This window comes from Cebus imitator, unplaced genomic scaffold, assembly GCF_001604975.1.
Source record: "Cebus imitator isolate Cc_AM_T3 unplaced genomic scaffold, Cebus_imitator-1.0 Scaffold0, whole genome shotgun sequence".
NCBI classification, from domain to species: domain Eukaryota; kingdom Metazoa; phylum Chordata; class Mammalia; order Primates; family Cebidae; genus Cebus; species Cebus imitator.
Genome location: NW_016107315.1, coordinates 1,222,628 through 1,247,700, shown reverse-complemented (window position 1 = coordinate 1,247,700; position 25,073 = coordinate 1,222,628). Strand labels below are relative to the sequence as shown.

Here is a 25,073-nt window from a genome sequence, read left to right as displayed (position 1 = left end):
AAAAAAAAAAAAAAAAAAAAAGAAGGAAAGGTCAGAAGGGGAGAGCCCTCATGATTTTGATTAGTGCTCTCATAAAAGAGACCCACAAAGCTAGTAATCCCTTCTACCATATGAGGACACAACGAGAAGGTGCTAACTATGGACCAGGAAATGTGCCCTCACCAGACACTGAATCTGCCGATGCCTGGATCTTGGGCTTCCTGGTCTCTAGAACTGTGAGTAATCTCCGTTATTTATAAACTTCCCAGTGTATAGTATTTTGTTACAGGAGCTAGAATGCACTAAGACACTTGCCAATAATCACCTGCGTATAAACCTGGGAGCAGATCCTCCCACATTGAGCCTTGAGATGACTTGAGCCCTGATGCCTTGAGCCCAGCCCATGAGAGACTCAGATCCAGAGGACCCACCTAAGTTACACCCAAATTTCTGACCCACAGAAACTGTAAAGTATTAAATATTTGTTACAATAAATAATTTCCTATATAGGAACAGATAACCAGAATGTCATTTTGTTTTTCTCTGAAATGTCCAGATTAGTTTTAATTGGTAACAGCCACACAAAAGATTATTTAACAATCAATCCTCTAACCCAGAAACAGATACCTCGTGCTCGGCGAGGAGTGCTGAGGGGGTGGCCATTGGTTTCACACCAGCCCAAAGGAAATATATCCATGGATTCCACACTCACAATACATTCAGGTATAGGCTTCTTAGAACCTGTTTAGATTTAAAAAAAAATACACATATACTTTTTTTTTTTTTGATTGGAGCATAGTCACATTCCTTCATTTAAGTATTTTCTTTCTTTTCTTTTTAATTGCATTTTAGGTTTTGGGGTACATGTGAAGAACATGCAAAATTGTTGCATAGGTACACATATGGCAGCGTGATTTGCTGCCTTCCTCCCCTTCACCTATATCTGGCATTTCTCCCCATGCTCTCTCTCCCCAACTCCCCACCCCCTACTGTCCCTCCCTCATATATTTCCCCCCAACAGACCCCAGTGTGTGATGCTCCCCTCCCTGTGTCCATGTGTTCTCATTGTTCAACACCCGCCTATGAGTGAGAACATGCAGCGTTTGCTTTTCTGTTCTTGTGGCAGTTTGCTGAAAATGATGGTNCCCCCCACTGTCTCTCCTCTATTTCCCCCCAACAGACCCCAGTGTGTGATGCTCCCCTCCCTGTGTCCATGTGTTCTCATTGTTCAACACCCGCCTATGAGTGAGAACATGCAGTGTTTGATTTTCTGTTCTTGTATCAGTTTGCTGAGAATGATGGTTTCCGGATTTATCCATGTTCCTATAAAGGACACGAACTCATCATTTTTGATGGCTGCATAACATTCCATGGTGTATATGTGCCACATTTTCCCTGTCCAGTCTATCATCGATGGGCATTTGAGTTGATTCCAGACACATACTTTTTTTAGACCATTAAATAACCTTCTTCATAAACTATTTCCTAGATAATATTCTATGCAGACACAAGTTTCTTGACACAGAAGTCATACATTTTCATGTTTGATAAACATTATAAAAAAAAGTAAACTGTCCCCCATGTAAAACTGTAACAGGAACAAGATGGGTAGTGAACATACAGGGTAACACTTAAGCTAAGGAATAGGAAATAAGAAACTGGAACTACCACTGGTATCATTCAGATGGTTAATAAATATCACAGTCACTTCAGACAAATATGGAAACCAAGTGGCAAAAGTGACAACTGTACTCAATGAGAACATTAGTTCTGGTTCTTCGGGAATAAGCCAGAAAAGAAAAACAGTGAATTCAAATTAGGAAGTGATTTGGTAAGTTGATGAACAAGGATTGAATAAAAGTCTACATTCAATATTATCCTTGGTATCTGCATTAAATGCCAATTCTACAAATCAGAAACAGTAGGTACTTTCTCAAAATCTATTTGGCAGCAAGATAAAAAAGCAGGTCCTTGATCAGATCAAAATATATGATATTTGACTTATATTTTCCCCTTCCAGAAAATGGGGGACTCTGTAGTAAAAGATTTTTATTCATATTCATTTCCTAAAATTTGAAATTTGAAAGCCAAGGACAGGAAAATAAATGTTTCACTTAGAGTCTTGCATTATACAAGTCTCTGGAGATCCCTATTTAACCAATCCATTAAGTTTAACAGGCCACATTACAGGAGCAAACAGAAAGCTCAAAGGGAAGTGGCTTCTGGAGCTGGTACTCACCCTCCAGCTGGAGCCACAGGTAGGAGCCTCTCACTGCAGTGATGGTAGCAACACACACTTCATCAGGGAGAAGGGGGTTCACCGCCTCAAGCTTCATGTTCTCCTTAAATTCGTGCTCAGAAATTAACTAGAAAATGAATCAATCAAATCCATTTACTGGATTAACACAGTATTAACTCATGTGCTCAGCTAGAAAACCTTTTCCAAGTAGTATTTAATTCCTAAGTTTAATTCAAATATATAAATTTATTTTGCACTGTTTTGCTTTTTAATGAAGCAAAAGGAAAATGTCTGCCTTTCTTGGTGTTATAGGAAGCATGCTCTTTGAGGTCAGATATTCCTGCATTACTGCTACCTGTAGGACCTTGCTCAAGCTGTATAAATCTCTTTTTGCCTCAGTTTCTTCACCTGTCAGATGAGGCTGAGAATTCCTATCTGACTGTACTATTACAAGGTATCAATGAAATACAGTCTTTAAGGCTCTATGTCCTGAACCAAGTGGCTATCAACACTGTTGACTCACTTCCCCTCATATAAAGCACCCTATCATACCACAAACTGCCTGGTTCATACTTGTATGTGTATCATAAAAGGTATTCAGGATAAAGAATGCTTATCAACAGTGGCAAAGGGCCATTTAAAACAGAAAAATACCCAGCATCCGAGTCAAAATGGACAACTGAACATTTACATTTGAGTGTTTTCTCTTCTGACATCTAACTTAAAAACTAAAGTTGTTTTTTGTTTGCTTCTGTTTTGGAAGACAAAAACTTAACATCTATCTTAAGATGGATATAACAGGAGAGAAAACAACATTTTATAAGCTAAAATTTAGAACAGGGTCTAGAAACTAAGTTAAAGAAAGGCGAATCTAAGCTGGCAGTAAAGAAAGCTAAGAACTGGAAGAACCAGGGTCTAGGCAACTGGAGGTAGAGGAGAAACAGTCAAAACAAGGAGAATCTGTTGAAAACATTTAAGAAACATTTAGGACATGCCATTGGCTCCTCGACTCCATGCATCAGTGAAAGCATCCCTTCCTCTCCCCTACAGAAGGTGAGGTTTATCTTCTGAACAGGGTAAAACAGAAGATGCCTAGGCAAGGGGACACAAGGAGCTGCTGAGGGCATGCATGTCATGACAAAAATAGTGGTTAGCCTATAGATTGCTGAGAGGCCCAGCCCTCAGCCTCTACCCACCAGACAGGGGACTAGAAGACACTTCTTATGGTGATAGGAAAACCCCAAGAAGGAACACATAATGATATGGATTCAGGTTTCTCCAACAAATGGCCAACCAGATTCCACCCTACAGGAAAATTCAAGGTTGAAAAGTTCCATCTACCTGCTCAGAGCTTCCAATCAGTTTTTCCTTTTAGTCACCCATTCTTAAATATAGCAACAACTGACAATTACCAGACACCTAAGAAGATGAAAGTTAGAGACCAAAACAGATAAGCAACTTGGAAAAAGCAGTGATTATACAAGAAGAAAACTTCCCAAAAGGCAGAGGAATGGGATGGATTAGGGGTGTTAATTAACATCCTTTGAGAGATAACAAAAACTATCGCATCCTTAGAGCAAGAATAGTATGATATTAACAATAAAGAACTACTCAGAGTTCCAGAAAATAAAAAAAAATGGTGTCAAAAATTAAAAACTCAAAAGGCAGGCTGAAAGACAAAGTTTAGGAAATCTTTCAGAAAACAAAGCAAAAAGACTAAGAAACATAAAACAGGAGATAAAAAGGTAAGAAAGGCAGAGGTTTTGATCCAGAGGGCCAACAACCAAATAAAAGAACTTCAAGAAAGAGAAAAGAGACAAAATGGAAGGAAGGAAATCAAAGAAGTGATTCAAGAAAATTTCCCAACACAGAAAGGTATGAATGTCCAGAGAGAAAGTGCCCACTAAGAACCCAGCACAGCGATGAAAACAGGCTCACATCAAGATTGATCACTGTGAAAAGTGGTTCTACAATCTTCCAGAGAGGGGGGTGGGGAAAGCAGGTCATCTACAAAAGATAAAAAATAAGAATAGCTTTATAGCTTTTAGCTTCTTGACAGTAACACTAGAAATCAGAAAACTGAGCAATGTTTTCAGAATTCTCAAGTAAAATAACTTCCACATTGAGCCAAACTGTGAATCAAGTTAGTGAAGGCATTTTCAAATATACAGTGTCAACAAAAATTTACCTCCCTTGTACTCTGTTACAAGAAGCTACTGAGAGTAAGGATTCATCAAAACAAGGAAGGAAAACAAGAAAGCAGAAGCCATGAGAGCTCTACAAAACAGGGGACTCCAAATCATACAAAAGGGGAGTGGGCAATTCCCTGGGTGACAAGGGCATTTCCATGATTAAAACCACATGGTGAGGCCGAGCACAGCAGCTCATACTTGTAATCCCAGCACTTTGGGAGGCTGAGGCGGGAGGATCACTTGAGGTCAGGAGTTTGAGATCAGCCTGGGCAACATGGCAAAACCCCATATCTACTAAAAATACAAAAATTAGCCAGGCATGGTGCGGTCGCCTGTAATCCCAGCTACTCAGGAGGGTGAGGCAGGAAAATTGACTGAACCTGGAAGGTGGAGGTTGCAATGAGCCGAGATTGCACCACTATACTCCAACCTGGGTGACAAGAGCAAAACTCTGTCTCAAAAAAAAAACAACAAAAACAAAAATGGCAAGCCTAAAGAGCAACCCATCCAGAGAGAGAGAGAGTGGAGGGTGCTAAGAGGGATGTCTCTTCAACAAAAGTGTTAGGAATGACAGATTTCCTGATGTGAGACTACTGGGAGGTGTGAAAAGAAACAGCAACAGATAAAAGAAAATTAAGTAAATTAAAAACAAGGCAATCATTATTGAGGATAATTTTTTTTAAAAAAGAAACAAGCATAAAATACTGCAGTGCCAGGTGTGGTGGTTCACACCCGTAATCCCAGCACTTTGGGAGGCTAAGGTGGGTGGATCACTTGAGGTCAGGAGTTCCAAACCAGCCTGGCCAACATGGTGAAACCTCGTCTCTACTATAAAAACGAAAATTAGGCGGGTGTGGTGGTGGGCACCTGTAATTCCAGCTACATGGAAGGCAGAGGCCAGGAGAATTGCTTGAACCCAGGAGGCAGAGGTTATAGTGAGCTGAGATCACACCACTGCACTCCAGCCTGGGTTAGAAAGCAAGACTCTGTCTGAAAACAGAACAAAACACTGCAGTACTCAGCTGTGAGTAATATCTGAATGCATATTATAATGTAAAAATTCATTTCATATTTAACCAAAAATTCTAACATAACTCTAAAGGAGGAAGAACTGGGTAAGACAGAGAGAAAAGGTAATAAAAAACAGCTAAATTCTCATTTATCATAATATACAACCAATAGACTCGGCACCATAAGACAGGGTGAATTTAATTTGTTTTAACAAAGTCAAAGCTTTAAAATTAAAACCAACAGATGTCTAAAATAAATGACTGAAAAGATAGAGGCATTTTATTTTGAAAATGAAGAAATACAAATACCAGAATTACAGTGAGAACAGGAAGTAGTTACTTCTGGGAAGGAAGAGTGTGAAAAGGGGTAGGGCGGGGACTGTTCTTCTACCTTCTAAGCCTATTACTGCTACATGGCTTTTTAAACCACATGCATGTATTATTTGGAGAGAAGAAATATATATATATTTTTTGAAAGGAAATATTTTTAAATAAGCTTAACAATTTTTCTCCACTTAATATTTCAACAGTTTCTCCTATTACTGAATCATGAAAAATAATCATACATTTTCAAATTTACATGATTTTAGCTACAAAAAAATAAAACCGATAAACTTGTAAAACTAACTTAATTAGCAAACTAACTGATTCATGTCTGCAGTAAATGTATTTTCCTTTGGACCATGCAATTACAATCACCACTGTGCTCATCTGCATTGAGCGAGATGATTATCTTCAGAGGAGTAACCATGGAAGAAGGCAAGGGAAGCACAGCAGTCCCTGCAGCCCTGCACAGTGGCCATGAGGCCGTCGGGGTCCTCACCGGAGGGAAGCACCTCTGGGGAGCAGCTTCAGCACCACACTGTTTGAGGTAGTCAGCCCAGTCAAAGTCCTGGCTCGGGTAGCCTAGGTGGGGACAAAGGAACGATGATTTACATCACCACATTGCACACGCTTGCCTGGCTTCACCACTCTCCAAAGGTCCACTCAACTTCCAATGCTGCTAGTTTGACAGCTTCGATCATTTTAAATTTTCAAATTTCAAACTAGGCATTTATTTTGAACACTATTTTACATGATTAGTAGCTGGTAATTTACCAAAATAATTTAAGACAGTTATGACTGGATTTGATTTGTATATATAAATCCACTCTTCCTGTCAATTAAAGGGACTTAGGCTCTTAAGGAAAAGAGACAGCAAACAGTACTGGTTAATCTGCAAACACAAAGACTTTTTTCTTGATAAAGCTATTTCCTGAAATGTGTCTCAGATATCACTGATACAAATGCTCTTGTCATTTTCAGATTCATATATTATAGAATATCAATGCTTATATAATCTGAATCATGTGTTTATTTCAGAAAAAACAGGCTTAATGCCCCACTTAAGTCTACCAAGGTTCTTGACGGAAGCATCTCCAAGCTGCTGCTGTCTCAGCACCATCTGCATGCAAAGAGCTGAGTGAGGCCCAACTGCCTACTGTGCCTGAGTTGCTTTCAGCCTCCAGATAGCTTAATGTCTCACAGGAAAAAAAAAAAAAAAAAATAGGCTACTCAAGTCTATGCCATCTGACAGCCTAACAGTCCCTGCCCACCTGAGACTGGCACCAAGTTCTCCCTTTGCCCCCACCTCAATTCCTGACAGTACATTTTCTGCCATGTTCAGTTACGTAATCTATTACCTTCTCTCTGTTTACAAAGACACAGTTGACTTGTCTATAATAACACTGAAAGCTTCAGTATTTTTAACAATTGTTTCTTCTTTTTCACATAGAGGAGGCAAGCAGAATAAAGAACTTGGGATATCCAGAGCCTTCCTGCAAAGCAAAAACTTCCTTCTGTGGCTGTTCCACACCACACCCTTCAACCAGGCACTCATCTGCTGTGTTCACTGATTGAGGAGAATCTAGGAAGTTCTATTAATATTTCCCCTATTTGTTCCTTAAAGGGACTGGGCTGTATTCACTAAGCTTATCACTCTCCCCGGGGACAAGGTGAATGCCTGGGTTATAGAAAACATTACATAAATGTTTGTTGGATGAATAAAGGCTGAATGAAAGACAAAAGGTTCTGAGTTTATGACCCTTGTTAACAAGAAAGAGTATCTCTAGCCCATTGTTGCAGCAGTCACCATTTAGAAAGTGATGCTATGCTTTACTGAAAACCTACTAATAACATATACATAGACTGCCAATCAGATAATCTGATTTGCTAATATTAAAAAATCAGATAAACATCTAACACTTCTAGATTCTCTAAGTTTAAAAATATTAAATATTTCAGTGAAGCTCAACTAACCCATTAATTAAGAGCCTAGATTAATGGATCAAAGACTGTATTTTGCAAAGTTGCAAATATCAGGAAAATGAGCTTTTATTTTCCTACCTACTGCTCGAATCCTACTCTTTACCATAAACATCGCTCTAAAAAGTCCTGTCCATGATAAGGCCCAGACACCTAAAGATAATACCTTCTGACTCTGGGTCTATGGCCTCTTCTCAAAAACCAGCCCCCTAATGCTCACTGTAAATCCAAGCCCACTTCTTTGTCACCCCTAACAGACATAAAAGGGACTAAGGAGCCAGCACAGAACCCAGGTTGGAACCTGGCCTTCTAGAGGGTTATGAGGACATCGATCTCAAAGTCAGAGGATAGACAGAACACACTCTCTTTAACAGTTCTTTAGCTCAATGTATAACTTTCAAATATGTAAATATATGGAATCTAGACCTTTCCTTATTCTTGTCTCAGACCCTAAAAACATTGGAACAGGCTGGGACATGAGGAGAGGAATGAAAGATCTAGGGAATGCCATCTGACATGTCTTATTTCAAGGAAAAGCTCTCAAGTAACAATTCGGAAGAGAGCGAATGTGCACCTGGAGGGGGGCTGATGTTTAGGCCATTCTTCAGACTCCACTGCACGGGGAAAATGCCAGGACTGTCAGCATGGCACACAAAGGATCGCCGGGCGTGGTTCTCAGGTCGCAAGTCATCCATTTCCACCAGAAAGTACTTCTCATCAAAAACCTATACATGCAATTAATAGACGAAATAGACAAAAGCACACAGATTTATGTGCTTTTTCCTTGGCACAGCCAAACACATTACAAAAGCTCATAGTCATGCTGGGTATTAATACTAAACATTTCGGCCCGGCGCGGTGGCTCAAGCCTGTAATCCCAGCACTTTGGGAGGCCGAGGCGGGTGGATCACAAGGTCAAGAGATCGAGACCATCCTGGTCAACATGGTGAAACCCCGTCTCTACTAAAACTACAAAAAATTAGCTGGGCATGGTGGCGCGTGCCTGTAGTCCCAGCTACTCAGGAGGCTGAGGCAGGAGAATTGCCTGAACCCAGGAGGCGGAGGCTGCGGTGAGCCGAGGTCACGCCATTGCACTCCAGCCTGGGTAACATGAGTGAAACTCCGTCTCAAAAAAAAAAAAAAAAAAAAAAAAATACTAAACATTTCATAAATGTTAGCTCTGTGTTACAGAACACAAAAACATATAATTACTGTTTTAATTAAATGCTTTTCATGTATCAATTCAGTTTTAATCTTAATAATCTAATGAGGTATCATTATATATATATATATATATATATACATATATACATATAAAAAAATTTTTTTTTTTAAACAGATTCTTGCTCTATTACCCAGGCTGGAGTGCAGTGGCATGAACGTATCTCACTGAAGCACTGCAGTCCTGACTTCCTGGACTCAGCTGATCCTCCCACTTCAGCCCCTCCGCTCCGAGTAGCTGGGACAACAGGCACGCACCACCACACCCAGCTAATTTTTTAATTTTTGTAGAGATGGGGTCTTGCTATATTGCCCAGGCCAGTCTTAAACTCCTGGCCTCAAGCGATCCTCCTGCCTCAGCCTCCCAAAGTGCTGAATTACAGGCATGAGCCACCACAGCTGACCCAAGTATCATTAACAGCTCCATTTCACAGATAAGGAGAATAAGTTCAAACAGAGGTTAAATAACTTGCCCTACATTACAAAACGAGGAAGAAGCAAAACCTGGATCCAAACCCATGTAGGTGGGCTCCAAACAAAATATAGCTTAAGCTTAGTGAGGAGCTTAGTTTAAACTTATGCTACTATGTATTAGTCTTTCAAATCCTAGCCCAGTTTCAAATGCCAAAGAGAACACTTTATGAACCTCTTCTGGTTTCCTCCCAGCCCTCCCTTCAGACTCTAGATAGGGCCTTCTGATCCCACTTGCAGGCTCAGAATCCCTCCTTGCTTTGAGAATAATCTTCTTCTAAGACAGAGAAAACTTAAATTTCAATAGGTAAGATGATTTAGCATCCAAGCAACTATTCCTCTAGTCACATTCAACTTGGCTTCCATTTTCAGTAAATGTGCTTTTGCTCTAGCTGGAAACTGAAATTCTCTCACCAATGTCTCTGTTGTAGTGACTGAGCAGGGCTTTAATAACCTGCTCAGTTCTTGTGGTTATTTCCTGTCAGTCTTCCAAAAGATTAAATCTGAATCTGGAATACATGGCTACAGCCAGTCCAGTGCCAGAAATTTTAACACTGATTGCATGATCCCCACTCATCTCCTCATTCCAACGAGCTCTGATCTGGTTAGACGCTGATGACACTGCCTGCCTCCAACTTTATAGATACCCTTGCCTCCTAAAGGAGTTAAATCTCCTTTACTTATATATAGCTAGGCCTGTCCCAAAGAATGCACCCCCCACTAGCCTAGTACCCAGGCCCAAGTCTGCTTTGGCTAGGGCTCCCAAACTCTGAAGAAGGAATGGGCCACAGCAAACTGAACAAATACAAAACGTGCACAGAAGTAATTCTAGCTGCACAGTTTAGAAGAAAAAATGGATTAATACAGCTTAAAGATCAAAACACTACCAATTTCCTAAACCAGTCACCTTGACAGGGATTTTTACCAACAGAGTTATCCCCATTTTACCTTAACAACTGTAGCAGGAGAAATCGCAAAAGGAGACCAGGGGTCCACAGCTTCCAATTTCATGTTTACAGAGAATGCATGAATGCCAATAACTTGTTTGTCCTGAAACGGAGACGCCAAAAGGGGATGAAAATATTGGATCTGTATAAATTTTACACTCACATGTAGCTGAATCCTACTGTGATTAATAGAACTGTCCAGCTTCTGGTAAATCCTATAGTTTTCTTCTTTTTTTAACGTGTAAAACCAGCCAATATAATTTCCTTCTCTGGAAAAATCTATCCAGGAAAAAACAACACAGAAAGTGCTTCTACTCTCTACATTCAAAGACAAGAAATATCTGGAGGAAAAAACAAATTTATTTTATAAGTTAGGGCTATGTAGTTAAGGATAGAAAAGATTCAAACTATTTTAGGAGAACTTGGGGAGAAAATCTAGACAACTGTTGGAAGAAAACAAGGATGATTATCAGTCTAGCCTTAACCCCTCCTCCTCCTTCAGGCGCCATCTTACCGATTACAGGGGCTACTTTATGCTTTCACCTCCCTGAGCTGCTTTACTCTTCTCTAACGGGAGCAATACTGATCCATCACATGTTTGGTTTTTACCTTAAATAAGTAAGATGGTAATGGCTCTTCCTCTTCCTCTTTCACTTTAGCCAAAATCTCTTGCCACTCATCTTCATTTTTTAGATGTCTGATGGCTTTAATAAAACAAGTTAACATGCTTTAGATGATGAGAAAACTTATACTTTTTACTTGTCCTGAAAGCATTCATATAAATAAAAAAAGTCCCTTTCCACTGGTACTAGAAAATGGTTCAAGCCCACTTATATCCCTCTACACTCAAGCAACTTGCACCTTAACTTCAGTACTTTGCTTTATACAGAGCCTGGATTGCTTGGTTTTATGAAAATACCTACAGTAAGATCATAAGGATTGCTGGAATCCATAAAATTGTAATACAACATCCAAATTGGGGCACATAATAATAAATGCAAATTGATGTAAACAGTAACTTCTGAAACACCAATATTATTGGTATTTCTTTTAATCAACAATTTGCTGTGACCCAACTTTCTATATACCTAGCTAAATGCTCCCTAAATAAATTTTTCTTAATATTATCTTGGTAAAGGGTCAGTATGGGTTGGGACAGAAGTCTCTGAGGTATATCAATATGTGTGGCAAATTATAAAAGCAATAAAAACAAAAGAAAAATAGGCACTTGTCTAGGTGCGGTGGCTCACGCCTGCAATCCCAGTACTTTCAGAGGCCAAGGTGGATGGATCACTTGAGGTCAAGCGTTCTAGTATAGCCTGGCCAACATGGTGAAATTCTGTCTCTCCTAAAAATACAAAAATTAGCTGGGCATGGTGGTGGGTGCCTGTAATCCTAGCTACTGGGGAAGCTGAGACACAAGAATTGCTTGAACCCAGGGGGTGATAGTTGCAGTGAGCCAAGATCACAACATTGCACTCCAGTCTGGGCAACAGAGCAAGACTCTGTCTCAAACAAACAAATGCCAGAAAAACAAAAAACAAAAAAAGAAAAATAGGCATTTTTTTAACCACTCCATATAAACTACTTTCTAATAGCTCTATTATGAGAACAAAGGTTTTCATAATATGCAGAATAATATATTTTTTAGCCTCATAGATATTAATAACATAGCATGTTAATGTCACAGAAGAAAAATGTTCCAGTACTCTTCACCTGAAGGGGGTTGAAGTTCATATCCCTGTTGAGCAGCCCAACCAACGTGATGAAGAAACGGATCCAAGTAATACAACCAATGTTCATAATTGTCAGAACTTTCAAGTCCTTCATAACGTAGCTTCAGCCTTCCCCCGATGTTTTCTACTACAGTAACAATCCAAGTGCTTAAAGAGTCCTGGAAAGCCTGACATTCTAATCTGGATCCTGGAGCAATGAGATCTAAAGGATTCCTCCCATTACGGAGCTGTAGGATTAAAAAGTGAAACAATTCAGTAGGGGAAATTAACAAAATATTTTTGAAAAGCCAACTTCTAAATGATCTCAAACCAGCCTTGGTATTTTATACCCATTCAAAAGCTACTGACATTAAATTGTCTACCATCATGCAAGCCTCTTACAGTATTATTTCTAGGTGATATGAAAATGTTTATTTTAAAGAAAATCTATCTATAATGCAGCAAAATTACTCTAACACATTTCTATCTCTAGGACTATGTTATGTAGTTTCATTTAGTAAGAATTTTAAAAATATCATCATTACTTTGTCTATTATAAAACAAATATGGGCCAGACATGGTGGCTCACACTTGTACTCCCAGCACTTTGCGAGGCTAAGGTGGGCAGATCACTTGAGGTCAGGAGTTCAAACCAGCCCGGCCAACATGGTGAAACCTCATCTCTACTGAAAATACAAAAATTAGCTGGGCATGGTGGTGGGCACTTGTAGTCCAAGCTACTCGGGAGGCTGAGGCAGGAGAATCACTTGAACCCAGTGGCCAAGATCATGTCACTGCACTCCAGCCTAGGCAACAGAGTGAGACTCCATCATAAGAAAAAACAAAAACAACAACAAAAAACACACAAATATCAAAATATCATCATCATTAAAGAAAAAAAAAATCAAACATGACAAAAGTCAAAGTCCCGTAAAATCCCACCTCAAATAAAGAACCATAATAATACTTTGGCATACACTCTTTTTCCACATACAAGTCAATGTCCACCTCTACCAGTCTGTCTGTTCCTATTTTTCAGAAATGAAAGCACTGCATACTGTTTTTTGATTTGTTTTTCACTTAGTACATGATAGGTATCTTTCTACAATAGCATATATAAATCTTCCACGTTTTATATTTATGCATTGCAAATGGGCAAGTATTTATGCAGTTACCTACAGATGGTATTTCAGTTGTTTCTGGTTTTTTATTCATTTCATAACAATGTTCAAATGAACACAGTAAAAGCTTTGATTACAATGATGGAAAGGAAAAGTTTAACTCTCATTATCTAGAAGTATATTAAAAACTACAATAAAGAAAAGAAATTCACTATGAAGTTAACACTTAACCATTTTTAATACACAACCTTATATTTTTCCCAGTAAAAACTGCTCTATGACACTTACATATCCAGATATGCAAAAGAACATATGAACAAATGGAGGAAGAGATTCAGAGTAGAAGTCAGCATGGCAGAGTCATGGTCAATGCAGAGCAGAATAGTTTGTCCATTCATTCATTCAAATGTTACTGAGTGTTTAGTACATGTCAGGCTCTGGCTAAGCATAAATAAATGAGTCAGAGTATAAAAAACAAAACTAGTTTGAAATAGAGGATTCACCAATCAAATTTAAAAGGGAATGTGAATGGATCACAGAAGTAAATGTAAGGCCTAAAACCATAAAACTCTTAGAAAATCGAGGAGTAAATCTTCTTGACCTTGGGTTAAGCAAAGCCTTCTTAAATATGATTTAAAAAAAAAAAAGCGCAAGCAAAAAAGAAAAAAATAGATAAATTGGATTACATCAAAATAAAAAATGTTTATGCTGCAAACAATAAAAAGACAAGCCACAGAATGGGAAAAATTTTTTCAAACTACGTATCTAATCTGTACTTGTATCCAGAATGTATAATAATACATTCAACTCAATAATAAAAAGACAACCCAATTTAAAAATGGGCAAAGAAGTGTCTCCAAAAAAGGATACAGAAATGGCCCATAAGCACAAAAAACCACACTCAACATCAACAGCCATTAGAGAAATATAAATCAAAATGAGACATCATTTCATACCAAGTCAGGTATAACAAAAAAGATAACAAGTGTTGGCAAGGATGTAGAGGGATGGGAACCTTCATACATTGCATTTCACATATGCCACAAATAATTTTACCAGTATGACAGAAAGTGGCAAGATACAACTCAGAAATGTCATAACCAATAAATCCATTTCACAAAATCAAGAGATCTATATTCACTAACAAGCTCAAAAGCTACACTGATTTAAAAGGACTGCTGAAAGCAGGTGGAAGGCAGGAGTACAATAGGTCCAATGTCTTCTGAGCGGGAAAAAAAAAAAAAAAAAAAAAAAAAAGGAAAGGGAGGAAAAAACAAAAAAAAAAAAAAAAAAAAAAAAAAAAAAAAAAGGTGGGCAGGGGAGGTCTCCAGTCACGTGATATCGGAGTTACAAATGTCTACCCTGAAGTAGAATCGAACCCTGCTCAGTTTCAGAGTAAAAGCCCTCGGAAGGTCCCATTTTCCAACTGTGTAAAAGAACCTGGGAAATTAGATTTTCTATATGTTAGCACTTAATTCAGAAAATATTTAGGCACTAAGCAAGCAACCAGTTTGCAACCTCTCAGGGTAAGCTTAAACTTCCCAATACCTATACCTATGTCTCTAATAATAATGTTTATTTGCTTCAGAGTGGTAAATAAGCAACCAATTTTAAGATTCTTTAAAAGATCAGATGGGTTTTCCATGCCGATGTGGCATGTGGTAATACTCACGCCCTCTAGCAGTGGAACAGGAGGACTACATGCTCCTATCAAGGTCTGCCGCAGAAATGCATCCCGGTCAGATACTTTATGTCTGATGCCTAGACGAGGAAATAAATGATTGATTACTCAATATGCCAGCCAACAGAATGCAAGGAAACTGAACCAGTGGAGATGGTTTAGAAGTATTTCTCATTTTAAGATCTAAGAGTCCAACATACTGCTTCTTTGAGAGCTTGAAAAGATAAAACAAAATGAAACCAAAAATGCTTCTCTAGATAGAGCTACTTTCTGGTTAGTTTATTGAGTTGTATACAAAACAAAGAAAATAGGCCCAACTACCTGTTCCTATAACTTCATCCAAAAGGTACTTACTTTATTTTTTTATGATGGACATTTTCAAACACACAAAAAGAAAAAAGGTCTAATGAATCCTATGTGCCCTGGCATCAACAACTGTCACCCCATAGCCATTCTGTTTCACTGAAACCAGAAGTCACAAACTACAACCCGTGGGCTTAATCCAGCCTGCTGTCTATTTTTGCAAATAAAGTTTTACTGGAGCTTGGCCATACCCATTTGTTTACATATTGTCTATGGCTGCCTTCACACTACAAAGGTAGGGTTTTAGTAGCTTTGACAGAGATTGTATGACTAGTAAAGCCTAAAGTATTTACTATCTGGCCCTTTACAGATAATTTGCCAATTCCTGGCTTAAACCCTCACACTCCACCCATGCCCAACCAAAGATCAGTTAGAAGCCAATTCCAGATAGCATATAATTTCATCCATATATATATTTCAGTACATATTTCTAAAAGAAAGTATTTTCTTTTTCTTTTTTTTTTTTTTTTGAGATGGAGTCTCCACTGTTGCTCTGGGTGGAGTGCAACAGTGTGATCTCAGCTCACTGCAAACTCTGCCTCCTGGGTTCAAGCTATTCTCCTGCCTCAGCCTCCCAAGTAGCTGTGATTACAGGCACCCACCGCCATGCCCGCCTAATTTTTTTAATTTTTAGTAGAGATGGGGTTTCACTATTTTGGCCAGGCTGGTCTTGAACACCTGACTTCATGATCTGCCTGCCTCAGCCTCCCAAAGTGCTGGGATTACAGGAATAAGCCACTGTACCCGGCAGAAAATATTTTCTTAAAATGCCACAATAACAATATCATCACATCTTTAAAAAACTAACAATAATTCTTTAATGTCAAATATCCAGTCTGTGTTCAAATTTCCCCAACTGTCTCATAAATGGTTTTTGTCAATTTGTTTGATTACATCAGGACCCAAATAAGATGCACACATTGCAAATGTCTCCTTCTTCTCCTTCCTCCCCTCCCTTGCCCCTACTCTCTCTTTTTTTTTACTGCACATTTGTTGAGACTTGGCCTTTGTCCTCTGTGGGATATTTTTTAGAGTCTGATTTCCTTGGTTGCGTCCCTGTGGTGACCAGTTGTTCTACTGTTCCCTGTATTTGCCATAAATCAGTATTCAGAGTTAGAGGCTTGATCAAATTCAGGTTAGATTTTGGGGCGGGGGTGGTGAGGGCAAAAGAATACTTCACAAGTGGAATAAGTGATACCCTTCCATTAAGAACACGAAGTGGCACATACTGTCTGGCTGTCTCTCCCTTTGTGACACTAGCAGCTTTTAATGGTCACTACATAGATGCACTGATTCATTAGGGGCTCCAAATGGTGATATTCTAATTCTATTATTCCTTCTTAATTTACTAACCAAAGAACTTCTCTAAAGAAAAACTTTTCTTCATCAACTATTTGATTACACTGAGGTAGAGTTCACAGAAAGAAGGCCGAACAAATACTTGATTGTTTTTACTCTTTCCCTATATTTAACACCCTTTAAAATAAAACAGTTGGTTCACAGGCAACTTCCAAGAGTGGCTAATGAGGGTTTTGTTTCAAAATTTCACTATGAAGTCATACATTAAAACAGATATATTTCAAGCCATTACAGCTGTTGTCCTTACTAGCACTCCTCAACCAGAGGCAGTCTCTTCAGGCTGGCTCTAAGTCCTTTTGGCATGACACTAGTAAAGAGCCACGGATAACTTTTTTGCTTTTTGATAGGACATGATGTTCCAGGCTCGTCTAGGAAATTGTCTGTCCCAGTGCAGGACTCAGACTCAGCTACTTCTGCAAGAAGCCCCAGTTTATTTCCATGGAAATGGTGTTTAGAGACGCGGAGTGCTCATTTTCACTGGGTTGTTTCTTGGCCTTTTCAGTGTCTAGAATTAATGCACTTCTTCTTTTCAGGATAAATTCCATCACGATACTTCCAAAACAAATTCAGAAAGATAGTGCTTTTATTTAACTCATCCATCTAAGCTCTACTTCCTTTCTATCATGCTGAAAATCCTAGTTCTCAATTACACATTTCACCATTTATTTGCTTTGCCTACAATATACAAACAACTATTTCAAAGTAACAACATCAAATCTACCACCAACCATAGGATCACAAAAAATAGGTTAAGAGCTTTTCTTTGCGTTTTTTTGTTATCGTTATCTTTAGAGTATGTATCTGTAACTGGGGATACATAAAATGTGAAATGTACTTTCACATTTTACTGTATTTTAAAGTCACTGAAATAATTCCTCTTTGTGTGGTTATCCCAAAAACTACATACACAGTTAGGTTTCATTGATTTTGTTTTTGTTTTTAAGAAATTGCTTTCTAAACATTTAATTTTGCTTTCTAGTTACACATTTACATGGTTCAAAAGTCAAATCTACAAAATAAAATAAGGTACTTTCATAAAATTTAGCTTCTATCCCTATCTCCTTCATTTTACTCCCTTCTTTTCCCATAACTTTTCTAAATGATTCTTTTATTTTGAAAAAAATAAGTTGACATACACACACATTCGTATCATCATACCCTTCCGCTCTCTTCCTCCTCAAGTCTGTACACATTTTTCTTACAGTAACATATCCTGTAGCCTACTCCTTGGCTGTGTGTAAGCACTCCTCCTTTCTGTTTATTGCTGCCTATAGCTGCTTTTCTTACAAAGTACCTTTGTCAGCTATCTTTTCTATTGGCAGTTATGTGTGTATACGACTGTCTACATTTTATTTTTACCCTTTTGGAGTCTCTCTGCTTAGGTATGTCTCCTGTATGAGGACAAGAATGGATTTTGCTTTATAAGGCAATCGAATTTATTTGTTTACTTCTATTAGAAGAGTAAGTCCATTAACACTTATTGATATTATTAATATGCAAGGCCTCAATTTCATCATATTGTTAAATGTTACATAATTTGTATGTATGTAGTTTTTTTGCAGAAACATATAGTTTCTGTCTCTCTCTCTTTTTTTTTTTTTTTTTTTTTTTTTTTTTTTTTTTTTTTTTTTTTTTTTTTTTTTTTTTTTTTTTTTTGAGATGGAGTCTCACTCTGTTGCCCAGGCTTGAGTCCAGTGGTGTGATCTCGGTTCACTGCAACCTCCACCTCCCAGATTCAAGTGATTCTCCTGCCTCAGCCTCCAGAGTAGCTAGGACTACAGACGTATGCCACCACACTTGGCTAATTTTTTGTATTTTTAGTAGAGACGGGGTTTCTCCATGTTGGCCAGGATGGTCTCAATTTCCTGACCTTGTGATCAGCCCGCCTCAGCCTCCCAAAGTGCTGGGATTACAGGCGTGAGCCACCACGGCCTATAGTTTCTAAGTCTCTTTTGGCACATAGAAAGGTTCATATTTTTGTGCTGATAACCTTTAATAACACTTTTAGTCCTTTCTATTTTTGGACTACTTTCTATTTTGTTGTTGTTGTTGCTTTCATAAACAATACTGAAGTTAGCTATAAGCCCTTTGTTTCCTCTCCTGGAGCATCTCATTTCAGGTAATATCCTTTTACTCTCAGTTAATACTTAAAAGTTAAATCGTAAAATTACATGGCAATAAAGCTTTTTTTTTTTTTTAAAGACAATGAGTGGGCTTATACTATTATTCACATTTTCCTCATTCTTGTCCCATATTTTTTATAGTAATACTGTAACTACATTTTCAGAGCATGTATATGGCATATAAATATTATATACCATAGCGTCTCCCTTTCAACCATCATTTAGTTTAAGTTCTATAGTTATACATATATTTGATACATTTATTTGATATTTCACTACCATTTCACATGCTAATATTACCTCATTAATTTGGTTGTCTGAAGCTCATTCCCTAGTGGACTCCTTAGAAAGGGCTCATGGAAACAATATTACTTGACTCCTTATCTGTTCAAAACAGTTTGCATACAGCCGTTATATCTGAAGTTCAGCTTGCCTACCTGTGAAACCCTTGTCTCATATTTTCTTTCATTAAATTTCTTAAATATATTACATTCCATTGTCTTTTGGCATAAACCATTATTAATAACTCTGATTAAAATCTTATTTTCCTTCCTTTATAAGAGACTTGGTCTTTTTTTCCTAAATAGCCAAGCTATTAATTTTTGCTTTAAAATTCATTACTTTCATTAGAACACATTTTGATGTAGCTGCCCTCATTTGACTTTCCTACACACACAGTAATCTCTCTCAGTATGTATTACAAGTCCTCCTTTAGTTCTGCACGGTTTACCTGAATTATGATCCAGCATGGTAGCTGGATTACACCTGTAATCCCAGCACTTTGGGAGGCTCAGGCAGGCATATCACTTGAGGTCAGGAGTTAAGACCAGCCTGGCCAACATGGTGAAAGCCCCTCTCTACTAAAAAAATACAAAAATTAGCTGGGCGTGGTGGTGTGTGCCTGTAGTCCCAGTTACTAGGGAGGCTAAGGGAGAACTGCTTAAACCCAGGAGGCAGAGGTAGCAAAACGCCAAGAAAAACCACTGCACTCTGTCTCAACGAACAAACAAAGTTCACCAAAATTATAGTTTATATTATTTTATTGTTTCATTGCTTCAGTTTTCTTCTTCAAGGACTTCTACTTTAGCTAGGTTAAATAATTTTTACCTAGCTGTATAAGGTGTTTCTCAAGTTCTTTTTCTTTCTGTTTGCTTTTTATTTTAAAATTTCTTTCCTTTTTTTAAAATCTTTTCTCTTTCGACAGTATCCATGGTCCCGATTCATTCCTGTGTTCATTTTAACTTAGTCTTCGTTTCCAATATTCTTTTATTTCCAGTTCTTGCCTAAGTTCTATGTTTTCTCTTTTCACATCTTCCCTTTTCCAATCCTTTCATTTCTGAATGTTTATAAATTTACAGTTTTTTCACTGTTTCTAAGATTATTACTACTTTTCTGTTAGCTTATTTTGAAATGTTTCTATCTGACACAATGTTTACGTCTTCTGTGGTTGTTTCTATTCTTTTTTCACTATAATAATCTTGTATAAGATTCAACTGAAGCCCTTTTCTGTTGTTTACATTTAAAGGAGATGCATTTTGCTACATACTTAGGGTGAGATAGTAGGCCAGGTGGCTTCAGGTCTCTAGAGCTCCCTCTTCTATTGTTTCTCACGCAGTAAAAAACTTTCACAAAGGAGAAGCCCACAGACATCCCAGAACCCTAACACTCAGATCTTCATCTCTAAATACCATTCTTCACTAAAAGAATAGACTTCTTGGGGAAATGGCTGATTTCAGGGATGAGACAGGAAAATGCTTCTTGAGCCAAAAAATAAGAAACTGCTCAAAGAATAATAGGGACATATTAAAAGAGCACAGTAGCCAGCTTGAAGGGGTACCCACTCACCAAACCTAGGACAGTTTTAGCATCAAAAGAAATGATGACAGTAAAGGATTATAACCCATTAAGTAAAATCAGAATCATGAGTGTACACTGGTATACATAGCTAAATATACACCTACATATATAAATGGTGGAAAGGGGGAAGCTCTTTCTATAGCAGCAAGCCAACTAAGAAATGTAGAAGTTTTTAAAAACACCACTTGGTAATTACTGGAATAACAATTGTTTCAGATAAAATTTTATGAATGGATACTAAAAATAGTGGGTGAAAGTATGAAGAGTAATGGGATAGTTTCATAATCTCCAAGTATCTTCCAACAAGACACTTACTAAAAAGCATAAAATAATACCTTTACAATGAAAAAACCTGGTGTATATGAACCTAACTGAAGTTGATTTTACCAGTAATAAGAAAAATCATCAGCATGTATCTTCTGATGTCATGCACTGGAATGGCACAGCTTTTGCATTTTTCCTACCAAAAGTGAACAACCTGAATGTAAGGAAGCATCAGCCCAAACTGTGAGAAATTTGACTGAATGAATGGGCTGTACTCTTCAAAAATGTGAAGTTCAAGAAAGATAAAGAAAGGTTAAGAAAACTAGAGAAACACTATAACTAAATGCAATGTGATTCTAGATAGGCATCTTGGACCAGGAAAAGAAACAGACCATAGTGAACATTATTGGGACCAGGATAGAATGAATATTGGGAAAACCTGCCTGTACCTTTCGAAATATCAAAGTCATAAAAGACGAAAGCCTCAGGAACTGTTCCATATTATAGGAAACTTATGAGACATGACAACTGAATGTAATGCATGATCTGGGATTTTTCTTTACTTAAAAAAATGTTATTAGCCAGGTGCAGTGGCTCACGCCTGTAATCCCAGTACTTTGGGAGCCGGAGGCAGGCAGATCACCTGAGATCAGGAGTTTGAGACCAGCCTGGCCAACATGGCAAAACCCTGTCTCTAGAAAAAATTGGCTGGGCAGGGTGGTGGGTGCCTATAATCCCAGCTACTTGGGAGGCTGAGGCAGGAGAATTGCTTGAACCCAGGAGACAGAGGTTGCAGTGAGCTGAGATTGCGCCACTGCACTTCATCCTGGGCGACAGAGCAAGACTCTGTCTCAAAAAAAAAGTTATTGGGCCAAGTGTGGTGGTTCATGCCTGTAATCCCAACACTTTGGAAGGAGGAATACTTAAGGCCAGGACTTCAAGACTGGCCTGGGCAACACAGTGAAACTCTGTCTCTACAAAAAAAAAAAAGTTTAAAAATTAGCTGGTTGTGCTGACACACACTTGTAGATGCAGCTACTGGGCGGGACTGAGGTGGGAGAATTGCTTGAGCACAGGAGTTCAAGGCCACAGTGAGCTAGGATCACACCACTGCAATCCAGCCTGGGTGACAGAGAGAGACCCTGTCTCAAAAAAATAAAGTAGAACAGAATTATTTTAAATGTTATTGGAACGGCTGGTAAAAACTGAGTAAGGGCCAGGCATGATGGCTTATGCTGTGGTGCCAGGTATTCGGGAGGCTGAGGCAGGATAATCACTTGAGCCCAAGAACTCGAAACCAGCCTGGGTGATATAGCAAGACCCTGCATGAAAAAAATAAAAATAAAAATACTAGAAAGTGATACAAAGATAAGACCATGTTTATTAAACAATGATCCCCTTTTAAAAACCGAATATAATCTGTAGATTAACTGAATACTATCTGTAGATTAAACTCAATACTATCTGTAGCAAAGTTAATTTCCTAATTTTCATATTTTATTGTAACATGAATACCTTGTTTTTAGAAATACATACAGTATTTTTGAATAAAAAGACCCTCACATGGTTAATTAAAAGAACATACGTAAGCAGTGGAGACAAGATAAAATAAACGTAATATATGTCAACATCAACATTTGGAGAAACTTGGCAGGAAGTCTCGAATAATTTTCCATATGATTCTCATAACTTTTTGATAAATCCAAAATTATATCAAAGTAAGAAATTAGAAGAAAAATACCAAAAGTCAGGGATATATATATATATATATATTTTTTTTTGAGACAGTCTCGCTCTGTGCCCCAGACTGGAGTACAGTGGTATGATCTCGGTTCACTGTAACCTCTGCCTCCCAGGTTCAAGCGATTCTCCTACCTCCGCCTCCCAAGTAGCTGGGACTACAGGCGCACACCACCACACCCGGATAATTTTTATGTTCTTAGTAGAGATAGGGTTTCACCATGTTGGCCAGGCTGGTGCTGGTCTCGATCCTTTGAGCTGGTGATCTGCCTGCCTCAGCCTCCAAAAGTGCTAGGATTACAGGCGTGGGCCACCATGCCCGGCTAAATTTTTTTGTATTTTTAGTAGAGACGGGGTTTTGCCATGTTGGCCAGGTTGGTCTCAAACTCCTGACCTCGGGTGATCCACTGGCCTCAGCCTCCTAAAGTTCTGGGATTATAGACGTGAGCCATCTCGCCCAGCCAACTCAGGTATTTTCTTAAATGTGCAGTCCTCTTATCTTTCCCCACATTTATCTTACCCTTCTCTTTCTTTTGCCTTTGTCTCTCTTCTGCTTAATTTGGTTTATACTCCTTCTGAAATGGTGCTTGAGTTGGTTCATTTTAAGAGTTCCTAGTGACCACATTGCTTGAGGGTATGAGGAGAGAGGACAATAAAAACAGAAAAGAAAATCAACAGCGTATCAGTCTGGCCCAATGGGCTTAAAAACCAACCAGATCTACAAATCTCAAACTCAGAGAACCTCATAGTCTGAGAGGATGATAAGCAGCTGATGTTCCCGATGAGCATCACAAAAACCTGAGGCTTTATGGAGCAAATAAAATAATTTCAAAAGACAGGGAAATGTGTATTATTCCTAATAAATATTTTCACTCAAAATGCTAACCAAGAAAAGCTGGGTAAACCTATATGCTCGAGAGACTGAAAGCATCAAGACTGTGGACAATGCAAATTTTCTTATGGTAAATCATGTCACATCTTTTTTTGTTGTTGTTGTTTTCTTGTTTTCTATTTTTTTTATGTCACATCTTGATAGGAAGTATTTTATTACCTTCTGGGGCTTCGAGGGTCTTCTTATTCTGCTCACACCACCCAATGGGGTAGAGATCAGCTTTCCTGATGTCACACCAGAAATCTGCTCTCCGATCTTCCCCATAGCCATCATAGCGGAGAAGGAGCAACTGCTCACAGGTAGTAATGATGGTAGCAACCCAGTAAGTTTCAGGATCTGTTCTCACAGCCACCTCCAGCTTCATCCCAGGAGCAAATCCATTTTGCAAACGTGTGTCCACCTTAACAGGGAAATGTTATTAAGCACCAGACAAGTAGCTTAAATGAGTATTTCTTTAACTAATGTTCTTTCTTAAGACTTAGAATTCTGAAGCACTAAATGCAATAAAATCTCAAGGGAAACCTGAGAAATTCCAATTCTAACTCACAGAAGTAACCTAGACAAAACAAATGAATAGCAATGCTGCTCTGTTCCGTCTGACAATAAAGGAACTCAGTATTTTCACCAAAGCAGTCTATTATGATTACAGAAAATGCTTCCTATTAAGGATATAAATTACTAGTCACTATATTAATAGCTTTCAACACATTGTTTTCAAGAATAATTTCTGCATCACTTAACAGGAAATTTATAAAGCTAGATAAGTGAAAAGACAAAAATAAACTGCAATGATAATAAATTAGTACAATATGTACCATATACAGGGAGCCATATTTCCCAGTTTCCCTAAAAGTCTATGTTTCTACCAATTATTCTTGAATAATAATAACATGCTACCTTTCCCTCTCAAAACTGTTCTAATTTAGATTAAACATTATATGATCACAAAGGTCTGGGCTAACAAATGTAGAACTATTAATATTTTATGTATATAATAACATTAAATAAATATACTGTGAATAATAAGGGCCAAGTTTCTCAGTATAGGAGAAAGAAGTGACAAATAAGCAAAGGGAACCTGTGGTGTTGGACTGGAATCAGATGTATCTGAATAAGGACATGATTTATTGGTAGATAGGTAGAGAGAGATAGACGTACAGAAGGATGGATGGATGGATGGATGGATGGATGGAAGGATGGAGAAATGAATGAATAACAGAGATGGAGACAACCATACACATGTATTCCCAACTCTGCAAACTGAGAGAAACTACAAACAATGATATCCAGTAGAATAAACAAATTTAGTGTCCAAATTTTGATCTCTTTTTTCTTTTTCTGAGATGGAGTCTCGTTCTGTTGCCCAGGCTGAAGTGCAGTGGCATGAGATCTTGGCTCACTGCAACCTCCGCCTCCCAGGTTCAAGCAATTCTTCTGCCTCAGCCTCCTGAGTAGCTGGGATTACAGGAATGCACTACCATGCCCAGCTAATTTTTGTATTTTTCGTAGAGACACGGTTTCACCATGTTGGTCAGGCTGGTGTCGAACTCCTGACCTCCCTCGTGATCCACCCGCCTTGGCCTCTCAAAATGCTG

General features: G+C 38.3%; 1 protein-coding gene across 4 annotated transcripts in view; it reads right to left on the bottom strand.

The window, feature by feature from the left end:
- Positions 1–25,073, bottom strand: part of SFMBT1 (Scm like with four mbt domains 1) — a 157,385-nt gene that overhangs the window by 27,113 nt on the left and 105,199 nt on the right. For all 4 annotated transcript variants that reach the window (XM_037728245.1, XM_017536410.2, XM_037728464.1 and 1 more), the window contains 9 exons: positions 23,638–23,878; positions 14,872–14,960; positions 12,080–12,326; positions 10,973–11,067; positions 10,365–10,466; positions 8,299–8,449; positions 6,244–6,326; positions 2,219–2,345; positions 607–720 (listed from right to left, as the gene is read on the bottom strand). In XM_037728245.1, coding sequence (XP_037584173.1) covers positions 607–720; positions 2,219–2,345; positions 6,244–6,326; positions 8,299–8,449; positions 10,365–10,466; positions 10,973–11,067; positions 12,080–12,326; positions 14,872–14,960; positions 23,638–23,878 — 1,249 coding nt within the window. The remainder of the gene's footprint in view (positions 1–606; positions 721–2,218; positions 2,346–6,243; positions 6,327–8,298; positions 8,450–10,364; positions 10,467–10,972; positions 11,068–12,079; positions 12,327–14,871; positions 14,961–23,637; positions 23,879–25,073) is intronic.